At 47.0% G+C, this 21,203-nt stretch overlaps 1 protein-coding gene across 1 annotated transcript; it reads left to right on the top strand.

Moving 5' to 3' along the window:
* The first annotated feature begins 361 nt into the window (after window positions 1-361).
* On the top strand, window positions 362-21,172 carry LOC136933811 (actin filament-associated protein 1-like 1). The gene is made up of 19 exons (XM_067229343.1): window positions 362-519; window positions 8,814-8,939; window positions 9,168-9,251; window positions 9,382-9,476; window positions 10,732-10,843; window positions 10,992-11,096; window positions 11,306-11,517; window positions 12,522-12,701; window positions 13,126-13,218; window positions 13,400-13,499; window positions 14,343-14,483; window positions 14,677-14,888; window positions 16,253-16,398; window positions 17,016-17,088; window positions 17,890-18,010; window positions 18,227-18,394; window positions 19,135-19,310; window positions 19,400-19,528; window positions 19,811-21,172. Exons 1-19 carry the CDS (start codon window positions 498-500, stop codon window positions 19,835-19,837), a joined length of 2,322 nt encoding a protein of 773 aa, XP_067085444.1. The 5' UTR covers window positions 362-497; the 3' UTR covers window positions 19,838-21,172.
* Window positions 21,173-21,203: the final 31 nt, after the last annotated feature.

Below are 21,203 nucleotides of genomic sequence, written 5' to 3'. Positions count from 1 at the left end.
AACGGTGGGGTTTTGAGTCTTTGTTAAAAGCTTTTTGGGGATAATTGAAAAGTTTGTTTTCCTTTGCTTTTTAAACTATAAAGGAATCAACATAAAGGTCAGACTGTGAGAATTCAATAATCACTGAAAATCTTTTCAGTAATAAACGCACACAGGTCACCCATGTTTGTTGTTTTTTTTTTGTGTGGCGTCATTGTGTGCATATGCACTCATTACTTATTTTATGCATTGCACATGTTAGGTGTAATACTACAGTAGAAATCGGTTGTGATGACGGGATTGCTCTCCCGATGCTAGCTCTAGGGCCAGGGGAGCGCATGCGCGCGATGTAAACTCTCTCAGCGGACGGCTGTTGTTACTCGCGCGTCGGAGGTTGCAGCGAGTCGGTCGCTTTTCCGCCAGGCATGGAATTACGCGGTGGACCTCGACGCAGAGCAGAGCGTAATCTTTCACTGGGATAGCTCTGGAAATAAACACACGGAAATAGAAGACGGGAGATGGATACCGGCTCCGACAACTGTAAGTAATATAATAGTTCGGTTATAACGGAAAAGAGAACCGTAGGAAGTGAAGAAAAGTTAATTTGTGTGACAGATCCCGCTACACGAATTTAAAACATCCAGAGGTTTGGGGGGACGTGAAGGTGTGAGCTGAAGAAAAGTGTTTTTATAGCTGATGCCTTCTTATACTTTAGCTACAGTATGAACGCAAGAGGGATTCAACAAGTTTGAAAGTGATGCAATCTGATGCTAACAGTGCCTCGTTGGAAGCTGCCGAGCTGGAAGCGGTGAATGAGGAGTCTGTTACTGACGGCGTCTCACGGCACAGGTCCCAAGCTGGCAGCGGCGCTCGTGCTACCGGGTGTAGCCTATGTGAAATAAACATTTGAAAATATTACGTGTAATCAATTGTTAAATTACTTAGAATAAGAATATACAGTTTATTTAAAATTCTCATGATGGTTAAGAATGAACAGAAGTATTTGGGGTAGATTATAATGACCATGCATCCTGTCCCAGGCGCACGCACGCACACACGCAGACACGCATGCGTGTGCACGCTCACAGTCCACAGCATTGTTTTGTGTCTTGACCTCCAGCTGCGTTATTCCCCCTGTGAGTGTATGTGAGTGTGTATGCATGTATGTGTGTGTGTGTGTGTGTACATTTTACATTTACATTACATTTAGTCATTTAGCAGACGCTCTTATCCAGAGCGACTTACAGTAAGTACAGGGACATTCCCCCAAGGCAAGTAGGGTGAAGTGCCCTGCCCAAGGACACAATGTCAGTTGGCATGACCGGGAATCGAACTGGCAACCTTCGGATTACTAGCCCGATTCCCTCACTGCTCAGCCAACAGACTCCTTGCATGCATGTATGTGTGTGTGTGCCTGTGTATGGTTGAAGGCCAGAGCAGAGCCACATGGTGGATTTTACAGGACAGGCAAGCTCACATCTCATCCAGGAAGCCAGATAATACACAACCACCAAGAAAAACAATGCTGTTAGTGAAGCATCTATGCTGTGTGTGTGTGTGTGTGTGTATGTAAGATACACAAAGAAACATAGTAGGGGGGGGAGATAAAGAGACAACATTCCAGCCTGCATGCCTGCATATACAGTATCTCTAATCACATGTATGAATAATATCACCTTTGGTCTGTGACTTGGTCTGTGACTTGCAGGCCCACCCTCTGTCTCCAGGATGACATGCATGCTGCATCTAATATGCTGCTAGCTACAGTGCGATCACTGTGTGTGTCTCAGCACTTAGTTCCTGACCCAGATCACAGATAAATTGATTCAGTTCCACAGTGAGCCTACTGTATCAGCGCTCACCAACACACACACACACACCATGGTCATACACACACATACACTAAATCGCCATGGTCACACTCACACATATAAGTTCACACACATACATATGGTCACATAACCACCATTGTCACACCCACCATGGTCACACACGCACACATTCACACATACATACATGCACACACACACACAGACCACAGGCCAGCAAACAATATGGGAGTGAAGACACAGTCAGATGGTCAACTCAACAGAGCTTTGGCAGATTGCTGGGTTTAAGAGTGGCCAGGTCAGGATTAGATTATGGGATTAGCAGTGTGTGGAGTTGTCAGCATGGAGCTGCAGCTCCAGGAACCGGCAGTTAAACCAGGTATTGTTGACTTTGTTGAATTGGTTCAGGAAGGAGGACTCAGTAGTGTTATTAACTGATACTTTATTCCACACGATACAATACATTATTGTAATATTTGATTTGGCATATGGTCATGCTCGCAGCGGCTCCCTGACGCACCCAAATGAGACGCCGTCTCCTGAGACACCGTCTCTACATCCGGGCAGAGAGCAGCGAACGCATTCCCCCTGAGAAAGAAGAAAAAAGAAGAACCAGACAAAGGGTGGAGGCCGGGGAGGCGGAGGCCGCAGGAGACCGAGAGCGTCTGTGTCGCACTAGCAATGCAAGTGCCGGGATCCCTCCTATATACCCCGCCCTATTAGGAAGGTGTGCCTTGACGCGTGATGACGATTTGCTAGTGACGCGCTAGGTCTCGCGTCCCCTGCATGAACCAGCTCCGCTTGTTTGTTGTTAACTTTGTTGACATGGTTGTTGTTTACAGTTTTTTTTCTGGGAGAAACTCAATAAATCTATGGGATCAATAAAGCCACCCACTGAGCCCATTGGAATAGAATAGCAAATAATAAAACAGAACACTTTCATTTACATTTTATTTCAGACAAATAGGTCCATATAGAAATAGACAGAAATGGGACTGAATAGAATTGAACAGAACTGGCTTGCCTCCCCAGCCTCGATGCTTCAGATGGCTCCATGGTCATTTGCAGAACACTCAAGAATGAATACAGCTCTGCCCTTGGGATGAGAGGACTGTCTGGAAGATATAAATACTGTAGCCCTCACCACACATACACTTGGTGACACACACAAACGGTCACACATACTCACACACACATACACACACCAAGACCTCCCCAGTCCTCCTCTCGTCCAAGGGCCTGACCCTGGGGCCACCATAGACAGACTGGCCCCTCACGCCACCAGCTTTGATTTCCTGCCCAGGGGTTGTAGGGTCGGTGCATGGCAACCCCCTCAGAGACAATGCTCCACTTCAGTTGAGACATCTCATTATACAGAGGGGGATGATCACTACATGGAGCAAGAGAAGCAGAAGAGTTAGCAACACTAGTGTTAGCAGCAGAAGGGTTATCAGTAGAAAGGTTAGAAGTGCAATAGTTAGCAGCACAATAGTGTTAGCAGCAGAAGAGATAGCTGCAGAATAGTTCTAGCTGCGGAAGAGTTGGTAGCATTAGTCAGCAGTATAAGTGTCAGTAGCACTGGCATTAAAAGCAGTGGAACTTTTTGTAACTGCAAGTTTTAGAGCTAACAAATGGAACTCTCATGACTGGAGTCTCATGATAGACCCTCCGTAAGGGAGTCTTTCTACATGGTCTCTCACAGACACACTCTTTCACACACACACACACACACACACACACACACACACACACCACACTCTTACAACAATCAGTCACACTCATTCACTTACACACGAGCATGCATAGATACACACAGAGACACACACAGAGACACACACTCAGCTCCTCCTCACGCTCTTAAACTCGCACAACAAACACACAAACAGACACACAAAAAATAGACTTCTTGTTTCAGACATCAGCAACGGCAACTGGTAACCTTGATCCACTGGGGTGTTCGTGTGTGTGTATGTGTGTGTGTGTGTCTCTACTGTCATTACTATGTAGTGACATATGTTGTCATCCTCCAAGGCCAAAGCCTATCCTCCCCTCATTTACGTCATGGTGTTGTCAACATTCAATTACTCACACTCTCGCACACAGACATGCATATATACACCACGCATGCACACAGAGATAGTGACAGACAGAGACAGCGAGAGTAAGAGAGAGAGAGGGAGAGATAGAGAGACTCAGAGAAGGCAAACAGAGAGAGAGGGGGATGGAGTAGACGAGTGTAGGGTTTTGATAAGAGAGTCTGTTGGTCGAACAGGAAACCACAGCTGCAGGACATATCCTTTTACCCAGAATGCCGATGGCTCTGGACTGCACAGCTGTGTCTCACACCCCTGCTTGAGCCTTGTGTGTCTCTGTGTGTGTGACGGTGTGTGTGTGAGGGTGTGTGTGTGTGCTATTTGAGTTTCTACCAGTGCATTGTCACCCCGTCTCCAAGAGCATTGTCATTGGCTAATTTTGGACCTGTCAGTGACAATGGAGCATTGTTACGTGCGGAAGAGGCTAAGAGTCAGGGGGGCAGGCAGACCAAACGGTGTGTGTGTTTTCTGGTTACGTTGTCTGCAGGGTCAGCTGACCCGCTGTGTTCTTGGAGTTGGTATTGACAGCAACAATGTCTGACATCTTGACCTCTGACATTCTCTGAGGTACATCTGGGGTCAGGGGTCAGGGGTGTAAAATAATGCTGTGTGTTTGGTGTGTGTGAGGGGGGTGCATTGAGGGTTAAGCCTGGTTTATGCTTCTGCGGGTCTGCGTTCTTTATGTCATGTGCGGATGTGCAGAGACGGTCTCAGGATTTAGTTTTGCGGCCTTGTTGTGTAGATAGCCATTGCATTTTTGGGGGTGGCGCAATCGCGCAAAATTTGTTTTGCTTGTAGCACAGGAAAACCTCACAGAAGTTTCTGTGGTTTGGTAAACAAAACAATAATTTTTGCATCACCCCAATATATAGGTAGGTAGCTATCTACTATCTATAGCTAGCTACCTAGCTATATGAGGAAAGACGCAAAGAAACTTTCTGGTATGACGTGTTTGAGAGAACCAACCAACAAATTGTATAAGGAGGAGATGGACGATGAGTTGGAAGAACGTATTTGCTTTTTAAAATTAGAAACAGAGACAGAAGACGCAATGAGGCTTTTGAATATGTCTCGAGCAGATAAGGGCGAATACAGTGTGCTTGTTTGGCAAATGCGAACATGGACGAAGAGATGCATTTCAAGAGAGTCCTTCCAACCAAGTTTGTGCCACTCTGGGGTCTGCGTACGCGTAGCTACGCGCTTCGAGATTTTTTAGCTGGTGTACGTAGCCTGTGCGGCCTTGCTGTGCAGGATTGTGCGTCTCTCTATGCAGACGCGTTTGACATTGAAGCATAAACCAGGCTTTAACCAGAAGACAGTTAAGGACCCTACACAGTCTGTTTGAGACTTGAGTTTACTACAGTGTTTCAGCCATGTGTGGTTATGGGGGCTGGGGGTAAGGGTGTGTGTGTGTGGGGGGGGGGGGGGGGGGATTGTGTACAGTGTTTGGCAAGATGTTCTAGTCAAGCTAATACCAAACTAACTATTACAGTACTATGGAAGCAAATCAGTGACATAATGTTTTGAATTTTAAAAGGCATCGAATACTTAATATTGAAATTTAAACAACACCGAATTCTCATCTGAATATATTTCAATGTAAAATAGGATTCAAGTTGCTCAAATTCGAGCCCAATTTTTTTGAGCCTATCAAATTGGAGGCGAAAAATTTCTAGCAAAAAAAATTGGAGCCTAAAAAATACGAGCCTATCTAATTCGAGCCGAATTTCGACCTTAAAAATTTCAGATTGTAACATCCGGGATATCAAGGATAGATTGAGCAATGGAGCAATAGAGAAGAGAAAACGCATGATGACTAGCAGGGAAAACAACCATGCTTCGGTGAGTCCGATGTGATCAAATCTTGCATTAAGGCTTGATTGCTCTAGCCTGGTCCTAACCAGACTCTCTTACATTTGTACAGAGAGTCTGGCCTCGCTCCATTGACAAGCGTTGACTTCCTTGTAGGCGGGTACTCTGTTGAACTATTGGATCTGTCCAGAGCCACTCTGATCTGCCATAACCAATCGCTAGCGTTCGCCTTAGCCAATTCCTTCACCAGTACTGTAACAGAGCTAGCTGCCATAGCTGGAAAATCAAACTGTTCCCGAACCCCGTGGGGAGGAGGGCCACAACATCATGGCCACCAACAAACCTTAGCAAAACTTGTTCTTGCTCTGGCTTTAGCTTATGGATATTCGGCAGTGTTGCCACAACGGACTGAATGGCTTCGCTCGCGTCTTTCTCCGCCGCCATTACGGAAATACAACACAAACTAGCGCACGACAGCCACTCCCTCTGTTCGCTGATTGACCGGTAGAAAATTAACTGGAGACATCTGACTTACTTACCTCATGGCCAGACCTAGTACAGAAGCAAAATCAAAATTGAGCGGAAGTACGTAGGATGGCAGAGCCAGGCTACGATTGCTCTACCTATCCTTCGTATCCCGGATGTTGCAAATCAGAATTTTTTAAGATCGATTTTTTGGGGCTCAAATTTGAGCAACCTGAAATTTTACATTGAAATATATTCATATGAGGGAGTCAGGTGGCTGAGCGGTGAGGGAGTCGGGCTAGTAATCAGAAGGTTGCCAGACACCCGGCCGTGTCAAATGACGTTGTGTCCTTGGGCAAGGCACGTCACCCTACTTGCCTCGGGGGGAATGTCCCTGTACTTACTGTAAGTCCCTCTGGATAAGAGCGTCTGCTAAATGACTAAATGTAAATGTAAATATGAGAATTCGGTCTTGTTTAAATTTCAATATTAAGTATTCAATGCCTTTTAAAATTCAAAACATGATGTCACTGATTTGCTTCCATACAGTACCTATCTAACTAATATCTAACTCACTAGCCTGTTGCACAGCAGAGGGATGTCTATCTGTGTCTGTTTATACAGCAGATAGTTAAGTTTTGTCTCTCTCGTACTGTCTCTCTCTCTCGTTCCCTCTGTCTCTCTTGTTCAATCTTTCTCTCTTTCACCCCCCCCCCCCCCTTCTCTCAAGGTGGGGCTATAGTGTTCTCAAACAATAGAGACCCCCGTGGCTGGGTTGGGAGAGCCCCACTGACACCAGGAAAAAACACACATCCTGCACACACAGACACATACACCATGCACACACTCCCACACACACATCTTACACACGCTCATACATATCCTACACATACGCTCATTCACATCCTACTCCAGCTCTCAAACTATGTCCTCTGCAACACAACACTACCTCTGTCTCTACACACGCACACACACTCTCAGAGACAGTCAGACATACAGCTCTAATGTCCAGGTAGTGTTTCTGTAGTCTGGGTTTCTGCCCTACAGGAAGGCAACTCTCCTGTCTTCCCCAGGCTATTTGTTGGTTACCATGGGCCTGGAATCTGCTTACTGGACAAACCATACCAGACTGCCAACACACTCTCATTGGCCCATCTGGGCTGACTGGCTGTTTTTGATTGGTGGGATTACAGTAAGGAGGAAGCTGAGGGGGCATCAGGAGGTCTCTTATTGGCTAGTTGGCTGGGGTCTCTGGGGCCGCCGTGGTTTCCATCTGTGTCAGCTGTTGGGGCATGTGTGAGAGTGTGTCGGAGGGGCGGAGGAGTGTCAAGGTCAGTGATACGGATACACACTTTCAACACACACACACTTCCAGCACATGTGCGCACACACACACACCGGATATCCCTGTTGGAGTGGAAGAGCCCAGCCCAGTACCAATATCGTTGAATGGACCCTTATTCTCCCTCTCCTCCTCTCTCTCTTTCTTTCCCTTGCCCTCTCCTCTCTCTCCCTTTCCTTCCTCTCTCCCTCTTCTTTCTCTCTGTTTCTCGCCCTCTCACTCTCACACCTCTTCCTATCTCTCGATGCCTCCCTCTTCCACTCCCTGTTTCTCTCAATTCCCACCATTCTACTTTGGTAAGCTGGGTTCTACAGAGAGAAGGAAAGATTAAGGTCACAGATATGGAGTGGAGAGACCATGGGGTGGGGGTTGGGGTTGAGGAGAGAGGGAAAGGGAAAGGGAGAGAGGCAAAGAGGGGGTGTTTATGGGAGTGGCAGTGAGTGCATTCCTAGAGCCCAGCCCACTACACCAGAGGGAGAGATCTAGAAATACGAGATATTCCCCCATAGACCATCAAAAAGAAGAGGGATCACAGACAGGCTGGCAGACAGACAGACAGACAGACAGACAGACAGGCAGGCAGGCAGGCAGGCAGGCAGGCAGGCAGGCAGGCAGGCAGACTGTAGGTGGTAATGTACCGTATGTGTGCGTGTGTGTGGACCATGGTGGGCTTCTCCTCCCCAGCTGTTGAAACAGCCAGTAAGATGAGCTTTGAACTGACTGTTGCACTTGTTTGACTTTCTTGGAAGGACTGTGTGTGTGTGTGTGTGTGTGTGTGTGTGTGTGTGTGTGTGTGTGTGTGTGTGTGTGTGTGTGTGTGTGTGTGTGTGTGTGTGTGTGTGCGCGCGTGCTTGTGTATGTTATGGCCGAATTGAAAACAGTTGTTGATGCAACTTCTGTGTAGAGAGCATGGGAGCTGAAAGTTTCTATCTGACGTTGAATTGTCAGCTCTGTGTGCTCCTTCCCTCAGCCCTCTGTATGTGTGTCACAGGCTAAAGGACAAAGTTGTATTATTTGTGATGCCTGCACAGCTAGCACTGGGTCTCTGTGGGTCTGCCTGCTTAGGGAGCCAAGTGTTGCTGCAATGACTGTGTGTGTGTGTGTGTGTGTGTGGAGGTCCCTATAGTGAACTGTGTGTGTGTGTGTGTGTGTGGAGGTCCCTATAGTGAACTGTGTGTGTGTGCGTGTGTACATGGGTATGACTGTGCGTGTGTGTGTGGTAGGGCCCTGTACTGAACCGTGTCTGTGCGCGGGTGTGTCATATTAAACGGTGTGTGTGCTGGTTGCCCCTAGCGATGGAGCGCTTGGTGAGAGAGCTGCAGGTGCTGCTGAAGCTGCTTGACCACGAGTGTGTAAGCTCTGCTACGGCCGAGAAGATGACTACCGTCAGGAACCTCCTTGACCACATCCAGCCTACTGGTAGGACTGTGTGTGTATGTTTCATGTGTATCTATGTTTTACTTTCGTGTGTATGTCTGACTTTTGTATGTGCTTGTTTCATGCGTGCTTAGGTCTATGTTTTATTTGTGTGTGTGTGTGTGTGTGTCTGACTTTTATTTGTTTGCACGTGTGTGTGTGTTTGTGCGTGCGTGTGTGTGTGTGTGCGTGCATGTGTGTGTTTGCGTGTAACCTGTCCTCTCTCTCCAGTGAACGGATCAGGCTTCATCTACATGAACACCTCCCTTTATCGGAACGGGACCAGCTTTGTAGAGTCTCTGTTTGATGAGTTTGGTAAGTAGAACACACACCTACACACACACACAAGCACACAGATTGAACCTATAATCCTACAAGGCTTCAGTCCTCCTCTTCTCCTCCTCCCTCTCCTCCTCTCCTCCTCCTCCTCCTCCTCCTCCTCCAGACTGTGACCTACAGGACTTGAGAGTTTCTCCAGAGGAGCTGAAGGAGCAGCAAGAAGAAGAGGATGGGACCTCCAAGACCCAGCCCTCCAAATCTGTAAGAGACCCAGTACAGTGTATATACAGGATGGCATCTTAAGCACCAACGTATTTAACCAAACATGATTCATCAGTTAGCTCTCCTTCCATTTCCTTATTACCAAACTGTACAGCTGTACGGAGGGAAAGTGACTCCATATATAAGTATATACAGCCGTGGCCAAAAGTATTGGGAGCCACATACATTTTGTGTTTGCAAAGCTTGCTGGGCCTTGGCATAAAATGACTGCTAACATAATTTCAGTAAGTCATATCATCAGCACAGGGGAAAGTGTGAACTAGTTCTAGCCAGGTGAAATCACTCTATCATTCTGATTGGATTTAAAGAGCAGATTGACTGCTGTAAAAGAGGGGACTATTTGCATATATTGAAAACTTTCGCCACAAAAAATCTCTAAAAGATTGTTGTGATTACAGTATTCTATAGAAACGTGAACTAGCAAATACTGAACTAGCAAACTTTGCAACTTTGCAACATTTGTCATTTCCAAAACTTATGGGCACGACTGTACAGTAAATCTAAGATATAAATAAAATAAAAAATGACTAAATCGTCAAAGATCCTTTAAAGTGGAATTGAAAACGAGTTTTAAGTTCATCACACCACAGAAGAATGTGTTGTTAACTACCCATCCAAATTAGAATGGAAAAAAAACACAGTCAAGTATGTTAACTTAGGCTTTGAAATCGTGAGAAAATCAGCAGTCTTCTCTGCTTGAGACTGGGGGGGCGTGTCGCCTGAAGGAGCTGAAGCTCCGCCTCCTCGAATTTATTGAATTTAGCAACAACAGCAACACTAGCTAAATCAATTGCAGCTATCGGAACAGACCTACCTGCAGTCTCTGAGTGTTTTATGTGTTAATTACTTTGTCTTTGCATCGTACCAGCTGAATAACAGAATTCCGTCTGTGATCTGACGTAGATAGGTCGCTGTGACATAGATCGGTCGGATTTGGCTCCGCCTATACAAAACCTGAGCTGAAAACGGAAGAGAAACTGTTCAACGGTCTAACTCCACACTTCAGTGCGATAAAGTTTTCGCGCTTTGCACATGCTTTAAGGAACTAATTTCACACGTATATAATGTACGGAGAAGCAAATCATGGAATTTGCTTTCCAGGATCTTTAAATAAACAACTGTATTGTTCAATTGGAGTTAGTTTTTCTTCATATTCATCTACCTCTGTTAAAGTCCTCCCACCTTTGGCTAGTTAGCAACATTAATAATGTGTGTGACGTGATTGGGCACCCAGAGTCCGACGGAAACGCCCCCTCCCCTGCCGACCACGCCCATTCCAGAGGACTACTATGAGGAAGCCGTGCCTTTGGATCCCGGGACCACGCCTCAATACATCACCACACGCAGTCAGTGTCAAACTCACACAACTTTATGGAGGAGTCACCAAACAGTTGGTTTCAAACTATCTAAAACTTCCTATCCTCTCCCCTCCTCTCCCCTCCTCTCCTCTCTCCACCTCTCCTCCTTTCCTCCTCTCCTCCATCCTCCCTCCAGTCAGCTCCAGTCCACCCGTCTCCATAGAGATCCAGGATGCTTATTATGAAGATGCAGATGACAACTATCCGACAACACACATCAACGGACCTTGCAAGAACTCCTGTACGTCTGCACATCCTTGTGTTCAAATCAATATGTCCTCTACAATGGTCTAATCACTCAATGGGTGTGTGTGTTTTTTGTGTGTGTGTGCGTGCGTGCATATGTGTGTGTGTATGTCTTTGTTTTTGTGCTAATGTGTGTGCGTGGGTATGTGTGGGTGCATATGTATGTGTGTCTGTGGGTGCATCTGGATGCACGTGTGTGTCCAGACAATGACTCTGACGCCCTGAGCAGCTCGTACGAGTCGTACGATGAGGAGGAAGAGGAGGCCAAGGGGCGTGGCCGGCCGCCGCGTTGGAAGGCGGAGGAGAATGCTGTTGGACCAATGAAAGACTGCCGCATCTGCGCCTTCCTCCTCCGCAAGAAACGCTTCGGCCAATGGGCTAAGCAGCTGACAGTCGTCCGTGACAACCAACTACAGGTAGCTGGCGTTTATTCAGTAGTGATAAATCTGTGTATAAACAATTTGTGAAGTGAATGAAGGAAAGAATTATGACAGGCTGGGATACCTATCTGCCCTATCTACCTATTTGCCCTGTCTACCTATCTGCCCTGTCTAACTGTCTGCCCTGTCTACCTGTCTGCCCTGTCTAACTGTCTGCCCTGTCTACCTGTCTGCCCTGTCTACCTATCTGCCCTGTCTAACTGTCTGCCCTGTCTAACTGTCTGCCCTGTCTAACTGTCTGCCCTGTCTACCTGTCTGCCCTGTCTACCTGTCTGCCCTGTCTAACTGTCTGCCCTGTCTAACTGTCTGCCCTGTCTACCTATCTGCCCTGTCTAACTGTCTGCCCTGTCTACCTGTCTGCCCTGTCTAACTGTCTGCCCTGTCTACCTGTCTGCCCTGTCTAACTGTCTGCCCTGTCTACCTATCTGCCCTGTCTAACTGTCTGCCCTGTCTACCTATCTGCCCTGTCTAACTGTCTGCCCTGTCTACCTGTCTGCCCTGTCTAACTGTCTGCCCTGTCTACCTGTCTGCCCTGTCTACCTATCTGCCCTGTCTAACTGTCTGCCCTGTCTACCTGTCTGCCCTGTCTAACTGTCTGCCCTGTCTACCTATCTGCCCTGTCTAACTGTCTGCCCGGTCTACCTGTCTGCCCTGTCTAACTGTCTGCCCTGTCTACCTATCTGCCCTGTCTAACTGTCTGCCCTGTCTACCTGTCTGCCCTGTCTACCTATCTGCCCTGTCTACCTATCTGCCCTGTCTAACTGTCTGCCCTGTCTACCTGTCTGCCCTGTCTAACTGTCTGCCCTGTCTACCTGTGTGCCCTGTCTACCTGTCTTTCTGCTTGTCTACCGATCTGTCTGTCTGTCTGTCTGTCTGTCTGTCTGTCTGTCTGCCTGCCTATCAATCTATCTATCTACCTACCTACCTACCTGTCTGTCTGTCTGTCTGTCTGTCTGCCTACCCGTCCGTGCGTGTCTCAGTGCTACAAGAGCATTAAGGACAGCAGCCCCTACATGGAGCTGCCTCTCAACCTCTGCAACGTCATCTACGTGCCCAAAGATGGCCGCCGCAAGAAGCACGAGCTGCGCTTCTCCCTGCCCGGGGGCCAGGCCCTGGTGCTGGCCGTGCAGAGCAAGGAGCAGGCCCAGCGCTGGCTTCAGGTCTCCCACACACACACACACATTTACATTTACATTTAGTCATTTAGCAGACGCTCTTATCCAGAGCGACTTACAGCAAGTACAGGGACATTCCCCCCGAGGCAAGTAGGGTGAAGTGTCTTGCCCAAGGACACAACGTCAGTTGGCATGACCGGGAATCGAACTGGCAACCTTTAGATTACTAGCCCGATTCCCTCACCGCTCAGCCACCTGACTCCCTACATACACACTGCTGCAGAACTACACACACACACACACACACTACTGCATACCTACACACACATACTAATAAATACTCAAGCTTAGGGCAGTTGCTAATGAGTGTAGGTTGACCTTTGACATCTGTACGTGTGTCTGTGTGTGCATGTGTGTTTGTGTGTGTGTGCATGTGTTTGTGTGCATGTGTGTACGTGTATGTGTGTAGGTGATCCAGGAGGTGGCGAGCCAAGCCAATAGCAATGAGACATTAGAGGGCTCCTCATCTCCTATTATCCAGAGGAAATTAGAGTTGGACAAGGTGAGTGTGTCTGTCTGTGTGTGTGTTTGTGTGTGCATGTGTGTATGTATGTATGTATGTATGTATGTATGTATGTATGTATGTATGTATGTATGTATGTATGTATGTATGTATGTATGTATGTATGTATGTATGTATGTATGTATTTGGGTTTGTGTACTGACTAGTGTGGCCCATCTAGCTGCTGTCAGCTGACAAACACATGTCGGACTCGGACAGTGCTATCACCGGGGACAACCTGCCATCCAATCATGGACCAGGCCGGGAGAATGGAGACCAAGGTATGAATCAACATGCCTTAGAGATGAAGATGAGGATGTTAAATGTTGTAGGGAAGATAGAGGTTCTCATTGCATTATCCTAAAAATACACAAATATGGAGAGAGAGAGAGAGAGAGAGAGAGGAGAGAGGTCAAAAGGAGAGGGGGATCTATGTGTGTGGGTCGGAGGAGGATGTTTAACCAGAGAGGAAGATGAAAGTGGCAGGAAGAGAACAGGAAGTTGGACCTGGGGCAGATACGACATCCTTCCTGTCCTCTTCCTGCTATTGTGTGACAGTGACATCATAGGATGTCCAGCCGGCTCTGCTACACTGTGTCACCTGGTCAACACACACACACACACACACACGTACAGCACCCATGTGCACCACACACGCACACATTACCATATAATACACACAAACACCACACACAGACACACGTAACCACATACACATATACACACGCACACCACATAGACACACACATACTAAAACAGTGCTATATCCGTCTGCAGTGTCCTGTTGACCATAGCTGAGTTGCTTGTCTCAAAACAAGATTCCATTAGTTAAACAAAGACACTTCTCAAAATAAACTCCTGAATCTGAACCACTTCCTTGAAACTCTTTGTAGAGAAGGCCAAATTATCCTCTGAGTAACTAGAGTGGCTTTAAATCTCCTCTGATTGGTGTGCTTTCAGGGAGACAGTCCCTCAATCTCCTCTGATTGGTGTGCATTCAGGGAGACAGTCCATCAGTCTCCTCTGATTGGTGTGCTTTCAGGGAGACAGTCCCTCAGTCTCCTCTGATTGGTGTGCTTTCAGGGAGATAGTCCCTCAGTCTCCTCTGATTGGTGTGTTCCCAGGGCGGGCTAAGCGAGGACCGTTCTCCGAGCTGACAGGTTCGATGAGCCGAGCTGCAGGAAGGAAGATCACCCGCATCATCAGCTTCTCCAAGAAGAAGCCCCCCCCCTCCTCCACCGGTCACCACGACAATCCCAGATGCGGTGAGGACTGCCACAGTTCTAGACAACAAAGGCAAAACACACATGCAGTAGCTCTGTTTCATCCAATATCACAAGTACAGTCCATTCGTCGCTCATTTCATCCCGGAAAACAAAGATAAAAGTGTGTTTCATAAAAGTGTGTATGTGTGTATACGTGTGTGTGCACCTGTGTGTGTGTGTGCGCCTCCCCCAGGCTACCTGAACGTGCTGGTGGGGCAGAGCTGGGTGGAGAACTGGTGCAGCGTGAGAGGGGGCACCCTCCACCTCCACAGGGAGCGAGGCGACCTGCGCACCCCAGTTAGCTCCGTCCCTCTGGGCGGGGCTGAGGTGGTCCCGGGGTTCGGACCCAAGCACCCCTTCGCCTTCCGCATCCTACAGGGGGGCACAGAGCTGGCTGCACTGGAGGTAGGAGTGTGTGTGTGTGTACTTACTAAGTGTGTGTGACCATCATACTCAACTTTGAGTGATCGGCGATGATGATGATGATGATGGTGTGTGCACTTAAGTGTGTGCCCTTTACACTTTTTTTTTCGATTGCTTAGATACCTTGGTCAAAACTGAAGCAAAACAGAAGTGTACTGGGACCAAACTGTGAATACTTTGCTTTGAATACTTTGTGCATTGCTTTCACACAAAATACCTTCAATTACCACCTTCTCCAAAATACATGAACTGTTTTCTCATTCATACTCCACCAACGACAAAACACAATTGTATTTGCAGCACATTTTTTTAATGCTAACACATTGTTTTCAAAAGTCTTACAGTAACAGGCAGCACATTCAAAATCAAATTATTGCAAATGTCATGCATTTCTGCAGTAACCAGATTGAAATATAAAGAAAACGCTATATTCTATTAGCAGAATATATAATCATTCCAAACAAAGCTGACAGGAATTTCAGAGATATTTGGAAATCTTGTAACCAAACAGACAAAAGGGGACGGCTTTGGACTGATTTGGAAGTTTGGAAACATGGATCACGGAAGACAGGTTGGTGGGGAAAGAAGAGAGGGAAAAGGAGAATGCCTGCAGGACAAGGGAGTGAAAGACCAAGAACGAGGTCTCTGATGAGATATGGGCCACAATTATGGCCAAATGCAGGAGAGAGGGAGAACTAGAACCATCACAGTGGGCTACTGTACAGCAAGAGTGATTACACTATCTTATATATATTTTTTACTTACTTGCAATTGAAATATCATTGGTCATTTGGGTGTGGGTTTCAACTTCGTAAATTTCCTATGTATATTACAGTACTAATTACAAAGAATGGAAAACACGTGTAAAGGATACTCAAGAAAATGTTGCATTTCTATTTCATTCTTGTATAGACTTTTGGAATCAGAGTAAAAAAGTGTTTTTCTATCATGACACATTTTTTTCTATCATGGAATACTGATTAATGTGTAAAATTATTTAAACTGCAAAGATAAAAGTTCCAAAGTCTTGTAACGCTCTCTGTTGTTAGTGTCTTTTAGGTGAGGCTGTTGTGAATGGCAACGTATGCTTCTGAGAGAGAACTGTTCCCAGTGTTATGGTCAAACAAGCCTCTTTTGAGACATGTATCAAATGTTTTGGTGGTTTGCGTGAGACTTGGAAGAGAGATTAACTGTTTGGCCCACCAGCATGTTGCTAATGCAGAGTGTGTGAAGAGAATATGTGGCTTCAGTTTCGACCAATGCGCGTAAGCAATCGGAAAAAAACGTAAGTGGGTTTTTGGATGTGGAAGGGTGTGACAGTGTCACACATGTTGCCTCCCTCATAGGCCAGCGGCTCAGAGGAGATGGGGAGGTGGCTGGGGGTCCTGCTGGCAGAGTCAGGGGGCTCCACCCTGCCCGAGGCCCTCCACTATGACTACGTAGACGTGGACACCATCAGCAATATACAGGACGCAGCTAGACACTCCTTCCTGTGAGTCTGTCTGTGTCTGTCTGTGTCTCTGTGTGTCTGTCTGGGTCTCTGTGTCTGTGTGTGTGTGTTTGTGGGTCTGTGTGTGTATGTGTCTGTCTGTGTCTGTGTGTCTTGTGTATGTCTGTGTGTCTTGTGTCTGTGTGTCTCTCTGTGTCTCTGTGTCTGTCTGTGTGTCTGTCTGTGTGTCTGTCTGTGTGTCTTGTGTATGTCAGTGTGTCTTGTGTCTGTGTGTCTCTCTGTGTCTCTGTGTCTGTGTGTCTGTGTGTCTGTCTGTGTCTGTGTGTTTGTCTGTGTGTCTGTCTGTGTCTATGTGTCTATGTGTCTGTCTGAGTATCTGTCTGTCTGTCTGTCTCTCTGTCTTTGTGTCTGTCTGTGTGTCTGTCTGTCTGTATGTCTGTATGTCTGTCTTTGTCTCTGTGTCTGTCTGTGTCTGTTTATGCATGTGTCTAAGTTAGTGACAAGCTTCTAATGTTTTGAGTTCAGAACTAGTGTACTAGAGCTAACGGAGATATGCGTCTTCCCTTCCCCTTCCTCTCCTCCTCCCCCTTCCTCATCTCCCTCTTCTTATCTCTTCCTTCTCCTTCCTTGTTCTCCTCTCTCTTCCTCTTCCTGTCCAGGTGGGCTACTTCCTCTAGTGGCACGTCCACAGACTCCAGGACGTACGATGAGGTCCCATACGAGAGCGTTATGGTCAGGATGCTTTATCTCTCTCTCTCTGTGTGTGTGTGTGTGTGTTTGGGTGTGTGGGTATACGTGTGTATGTGTGTGTTTGTGTCTTGTCTGTGTTTGTGTGTGTTTCTGTATGCATGTGTACATGTTTGTGTTTTCCTTTTTCTCCCACTGGATATCATCTGTGTGTTAATCTCCAGAGTTAAGGAGTAGGCGGTCAATGTGTGTACGAGCCTGTACATGTTTTTCAGTGTGTGTGTATGTTTGTGTGAATGCAAGTCATGTGTGTTTGTGTATGAGTGTGTGTGTGTGTGTGTGTGCACGAGTGAGCGTGCATGTGTGTTTGTGGGTGCGTACGTGTGTGTGTGTGAAAGTGTGTGTGTGCGTGAGCGAGCGCGCATGTGTGTGTGCATGCGTGTGTGTGTGTGTGTAGTTCAAGGCGTTCAATCCTATCCCTCCCCCAGCCCTCTGGGAGATCTCTGAGGTGAGGAGAGGAGGAGCCGAGGATGATGCAGACAAGCTGTTTGTCTCTCTCTCTTTCTCTGTTGCTTCTCCACTACATCAGTCTACCACTTGGTCTGTAGGGGGCAACAATCTCTGAAACAAACTGGAGATTGTTTTGCAACATTAGAGTGATCTATCTCATCTGTTGTTCTCTTATCTGTTCCCTCCCTTTCTCTCTCTCTCTGTCTCTCTCTTTGTGCCTTCTCTTCCGCTCTCTGTATCTCTTTCTATCTCTCTCCCTGCTCCCCCGCTCTCTCTTCTCTATCTCTCTTCTTTCTCCCCCTGTCTCTGTCCCTCTCTCCTCCACCCCCGGAGCAGCAGGGGACACCAGAGGCCAGGCCGGCGCAGGTGAAACGCCACGCCTCCTTCTCCAGCAGAGATGCAGAGAGGGAAGAGCCACAGGTCACCGTCAAGAGACACGCCTCCCAGGGTCCCCAGGGTCAGCCAATTAGACACAGGCTCACTTGTAATTGCGTGATGGAAAAATGTTGATCAAGAAATGTATCGGTGTATTGGTTCATTGATGTATTGTATATACATGTATATACACAAATGTATTTTACGTAATACATTTCAACATTACTGAATATATTTTAATTCCTTGATTAATTGATTGGTTTGCTGACTGACTGACTGACTGATTGACTGATTGTAGATGTGAACCAGTATGGGAAGTACGGGAAGACGAGGGCGGAGGAAGATGCTCGGAGGTACCTGAGGGAGAAGGAGGAGCTGGAGATGGAGAAGGAGGCAATCAGACAGGCCCTGAACACCCTGCGCAGCCAGAGGAGGGAGGCCAGAGATCAGCTGAAGACTCTCACAGGTGGGAGGGTCTGCGTGGAGGCCAAATAGACGACTGGCGCCACCTACTGGCCACAGTACAGCAGTGCCCTTCCCTAGACCTCAGGAAATGTTATATAGAGCACAACATGTATTGCTCTGTGGTGTTGAAGAGCTGCGTGTGTTTGTGTTTATGGGTGTGTATGTGTGTGTGTTTGTGTGTGCCCACTTGGGTCTGTGTGGGTTTGCGTCTGTGTGTGTGGGAGTGTGTGTATGTACGTGTCTACTTGTATGTGTATGTACACGCCTGTGTGTGTGTGTGTACGTACATGCCTGTGTGTGTGTGTGTGTATATGTATGTGTCTGTGTGTATGTACGTGTCTGCGTGTGTGTGTATGTATGTACGTGCCTGTGTGTGTGTATGTACGTTCCTGCGTGTGTTTGTGTATGTACATGCCTGTGTGTGTGGGTGTGTGTGTGTATGTACGTGCCTGCGTGTGTTTGTGTATGTACGTGCCTGTGTGTGTGGGTGTGTGTGTGTATGTATGTACGTGCCTGCGTGTGTGTGTATGTACGTGCCTGCGTGTGTGTGTATGTACGTGTCTGCATGTGTGTATGTACGTGCCTGCGTGTTTGTATGTACGTGTCTGCATGTGTACTTGTGTGTGTGTGTATGTACTGGCCTGCGTGTGTGTGTATGTACGTGTCTGCATGTGTGTGTGTGTATGTACGTGCCTGTGCCTGTGTGTGTGTGTGTGTGTGTGTGTGTGTGTGTGTGTGTAGGTAAGCAGCAGCAGGCGGCGGAGCAGCGTGTGACCCAGCTGGAGGAGGCGTGTCGGGGGAAGGAGGGCGAGCGTGTCGATCTGGAGCTCCGCCTCTCAGAGGTTAAGGAGAATCTAAAGAAGTCACTGGCTGGAGGGGTGCTGGGCCCGCCCACTGACAACAAACCAATCAGCAAGGTGCCTCAATACAACTCTTCCTATGTGACTTTTCTGGTTTCTAAGTGAGGAGGTAACCACGGTGACAACCCATGACCTCTGCCCCCCAGGTGCATGTGAGGAAGGTGGAGAACGTGTACAGTGAGTCGACCACACCTGTCAACTGTGCAGCCGAGATGAAGAAACGGCCCCCTTCTCTCTACGCCTCCTCGAGAGGCAACGTCATGCAGAAGGCCAAGGTGAATACCCTCTGTCAGTGTGTGTGTGTGTGTACATGTGTGTGTTCTGACTCCCACACATGTGGGAGTCAGGTGGCTGAGTGGTTAGGGAATCGGGCTAGTAATCTGAAGGTTGCCAGTTCGATTCCCGGCCGTGCAAAATGATGTTGTGTCCTTGGGCAAGGCACTTCACCCTACTTGCCTCGGGGGAATGTCCCTGTACTTACTGTAAGTCGCTCTGGATAAGAGCGTCTGCTAAATGACTAAATGTAAATGTTCTCTGATGCGTCCTTGTTTTCACAGGAGTGGGAGTCGAAGAAGGGGACCTAACCCGACATACAGAAGGACGTGTGAAGGAGGAGAGCTGGTGTGTGATGTGTTCTGATCAGACATGGCAGAGTTTGAGTGGAGTAGGAGAAGGAAGAGGAGGAGGAGAAAAAGGAGGTGCAGGAGTTAACAGTAAATTTGGAACGAGGTGAACTCCCTGGGTGGCATATGAACCAGCAACCCTACCTTCCTCTACCCTAGTTTCTACCCTAACATCTACCCTAGCATTTACCCTAGTGTCTACCCTAGCCTCTACACTAGCATCTACCCTAGCCTCTACCCTAGTATCTACCCTAGCCTGTACCCTAGCATCTACCCTAGCCTTTACCTTAGTCTATACCCTAGCCTCTACCCTAGTCTCTACCCTAGCCTCTAACCAGCCTCCTGTCCCACTAAGTTTAGGTCTGGACCTGGCCTGTATGGGTTATTTAGGCATAAACCACAGCACTCCTGCTGGGTCTGCTGAAGGACTGAAGGAGTAATTGGTTGAATTCACTCCTCAAGTTGAAATACCACCCACCCGCACCATCGACAAGCTAGCTTGTTGGTGGGGTAGCTGACAAATGCAGTGTTATTATAGGTGGTCGTCACGTTTTTAAGTGATTAGATCCCAGCAGTGGGCAAGAGAGGGAAGCGACTCTACCCACATACCTGTTACATCAGCACACTCTCTGTCTCTGACTGGTAACATGTACAGGATGTATGAGTGTATATAAATTATTAAATGGCTTGTTTCATGGTTCAGTGTTTGATGGTGTTGGTTGTTATTGTCAGGTTGTAGTGTCAGGTTGTAATCCGTCGAGACTGTGGAACTATTAGAAATGACCTCAGTAGCCTGTAATGCCCCTGTAATGTGTGGACTTAGATTAGTTGGAAATGTGAATATGCCTGTTGGATATGAGTATGTATGGTCATCATGCAAATGTCGGGGTCAGGATAACAAAGGGACAAGGAATGTTGGAATATGTTTTGTGCTGTTATGTAACAAAGAAGATATTTAACCTGAAGGTTACTATAAATTAAACAGCGGATATTAGAACTTGATGGTAGATAACAATTTTAACTTTTCTGATTCACAAACTAATACTTTTATAATACAGATTTCCTATTTAAAACCCTATTTTTAATAATACAGCTGCAGAGCCAATAGGAAAGCAGATAAAGCATGATAGACAGCTGTGTCAAATACAGATTTCTTTGGGAATGTGAAACTAACCGTTGCCTAACAATTGATTTGTCCTGATATGTCACACTGTCTGAATTTCTTGTTATATAGTATGACTTTTGCACTTTACTGTTATTATTATGAATATAAAAAACTGTATTCAAAAGCTCAGACATTTGGATCGTTTATTGACTTGCACGAACA

This window comes from Osmerus mordax, chromosome 25 (genome assembly GCF_038355195.1).
Source record: "Osmerus mordax isolate fOsmMor3 chromosome 25, fOsmMor3.pri, whole genome shotgun sequence".
NCBI classification, from domain to species: Eukaryota; Metazoa; Chordata; class Actinopteri; order Osmeriformes; family Osmeridae; genus Osmerus; species Osmerus mordax.
The sequence above is the reverse complement of the archived record's forward strand: the minus strand, read 5'-3'. Positions and strand labels throughout refer to the sequence as shown.

Coding starts and splice junctions, on each gene's coding strand:
- LOC136933811 (XM_067229343.1), top strand. CDS start 498: ATGGATACCGGCTCCGACAACT. Junction 520..8,813: donor GGATACCGGCTCCGACAACT/GTAAGTAATATA, acceptor GGTTGCCCCTAG/CGATGGAGCGCTTGGTGAGA. Junction 18,395..19,134: donor TCAGCTGAAGACTCTCACAG/GTGGGAGGGTCT, acceptor GTGTGTGTGTAG/GTAAGCAGCAGCAGGCGGCG.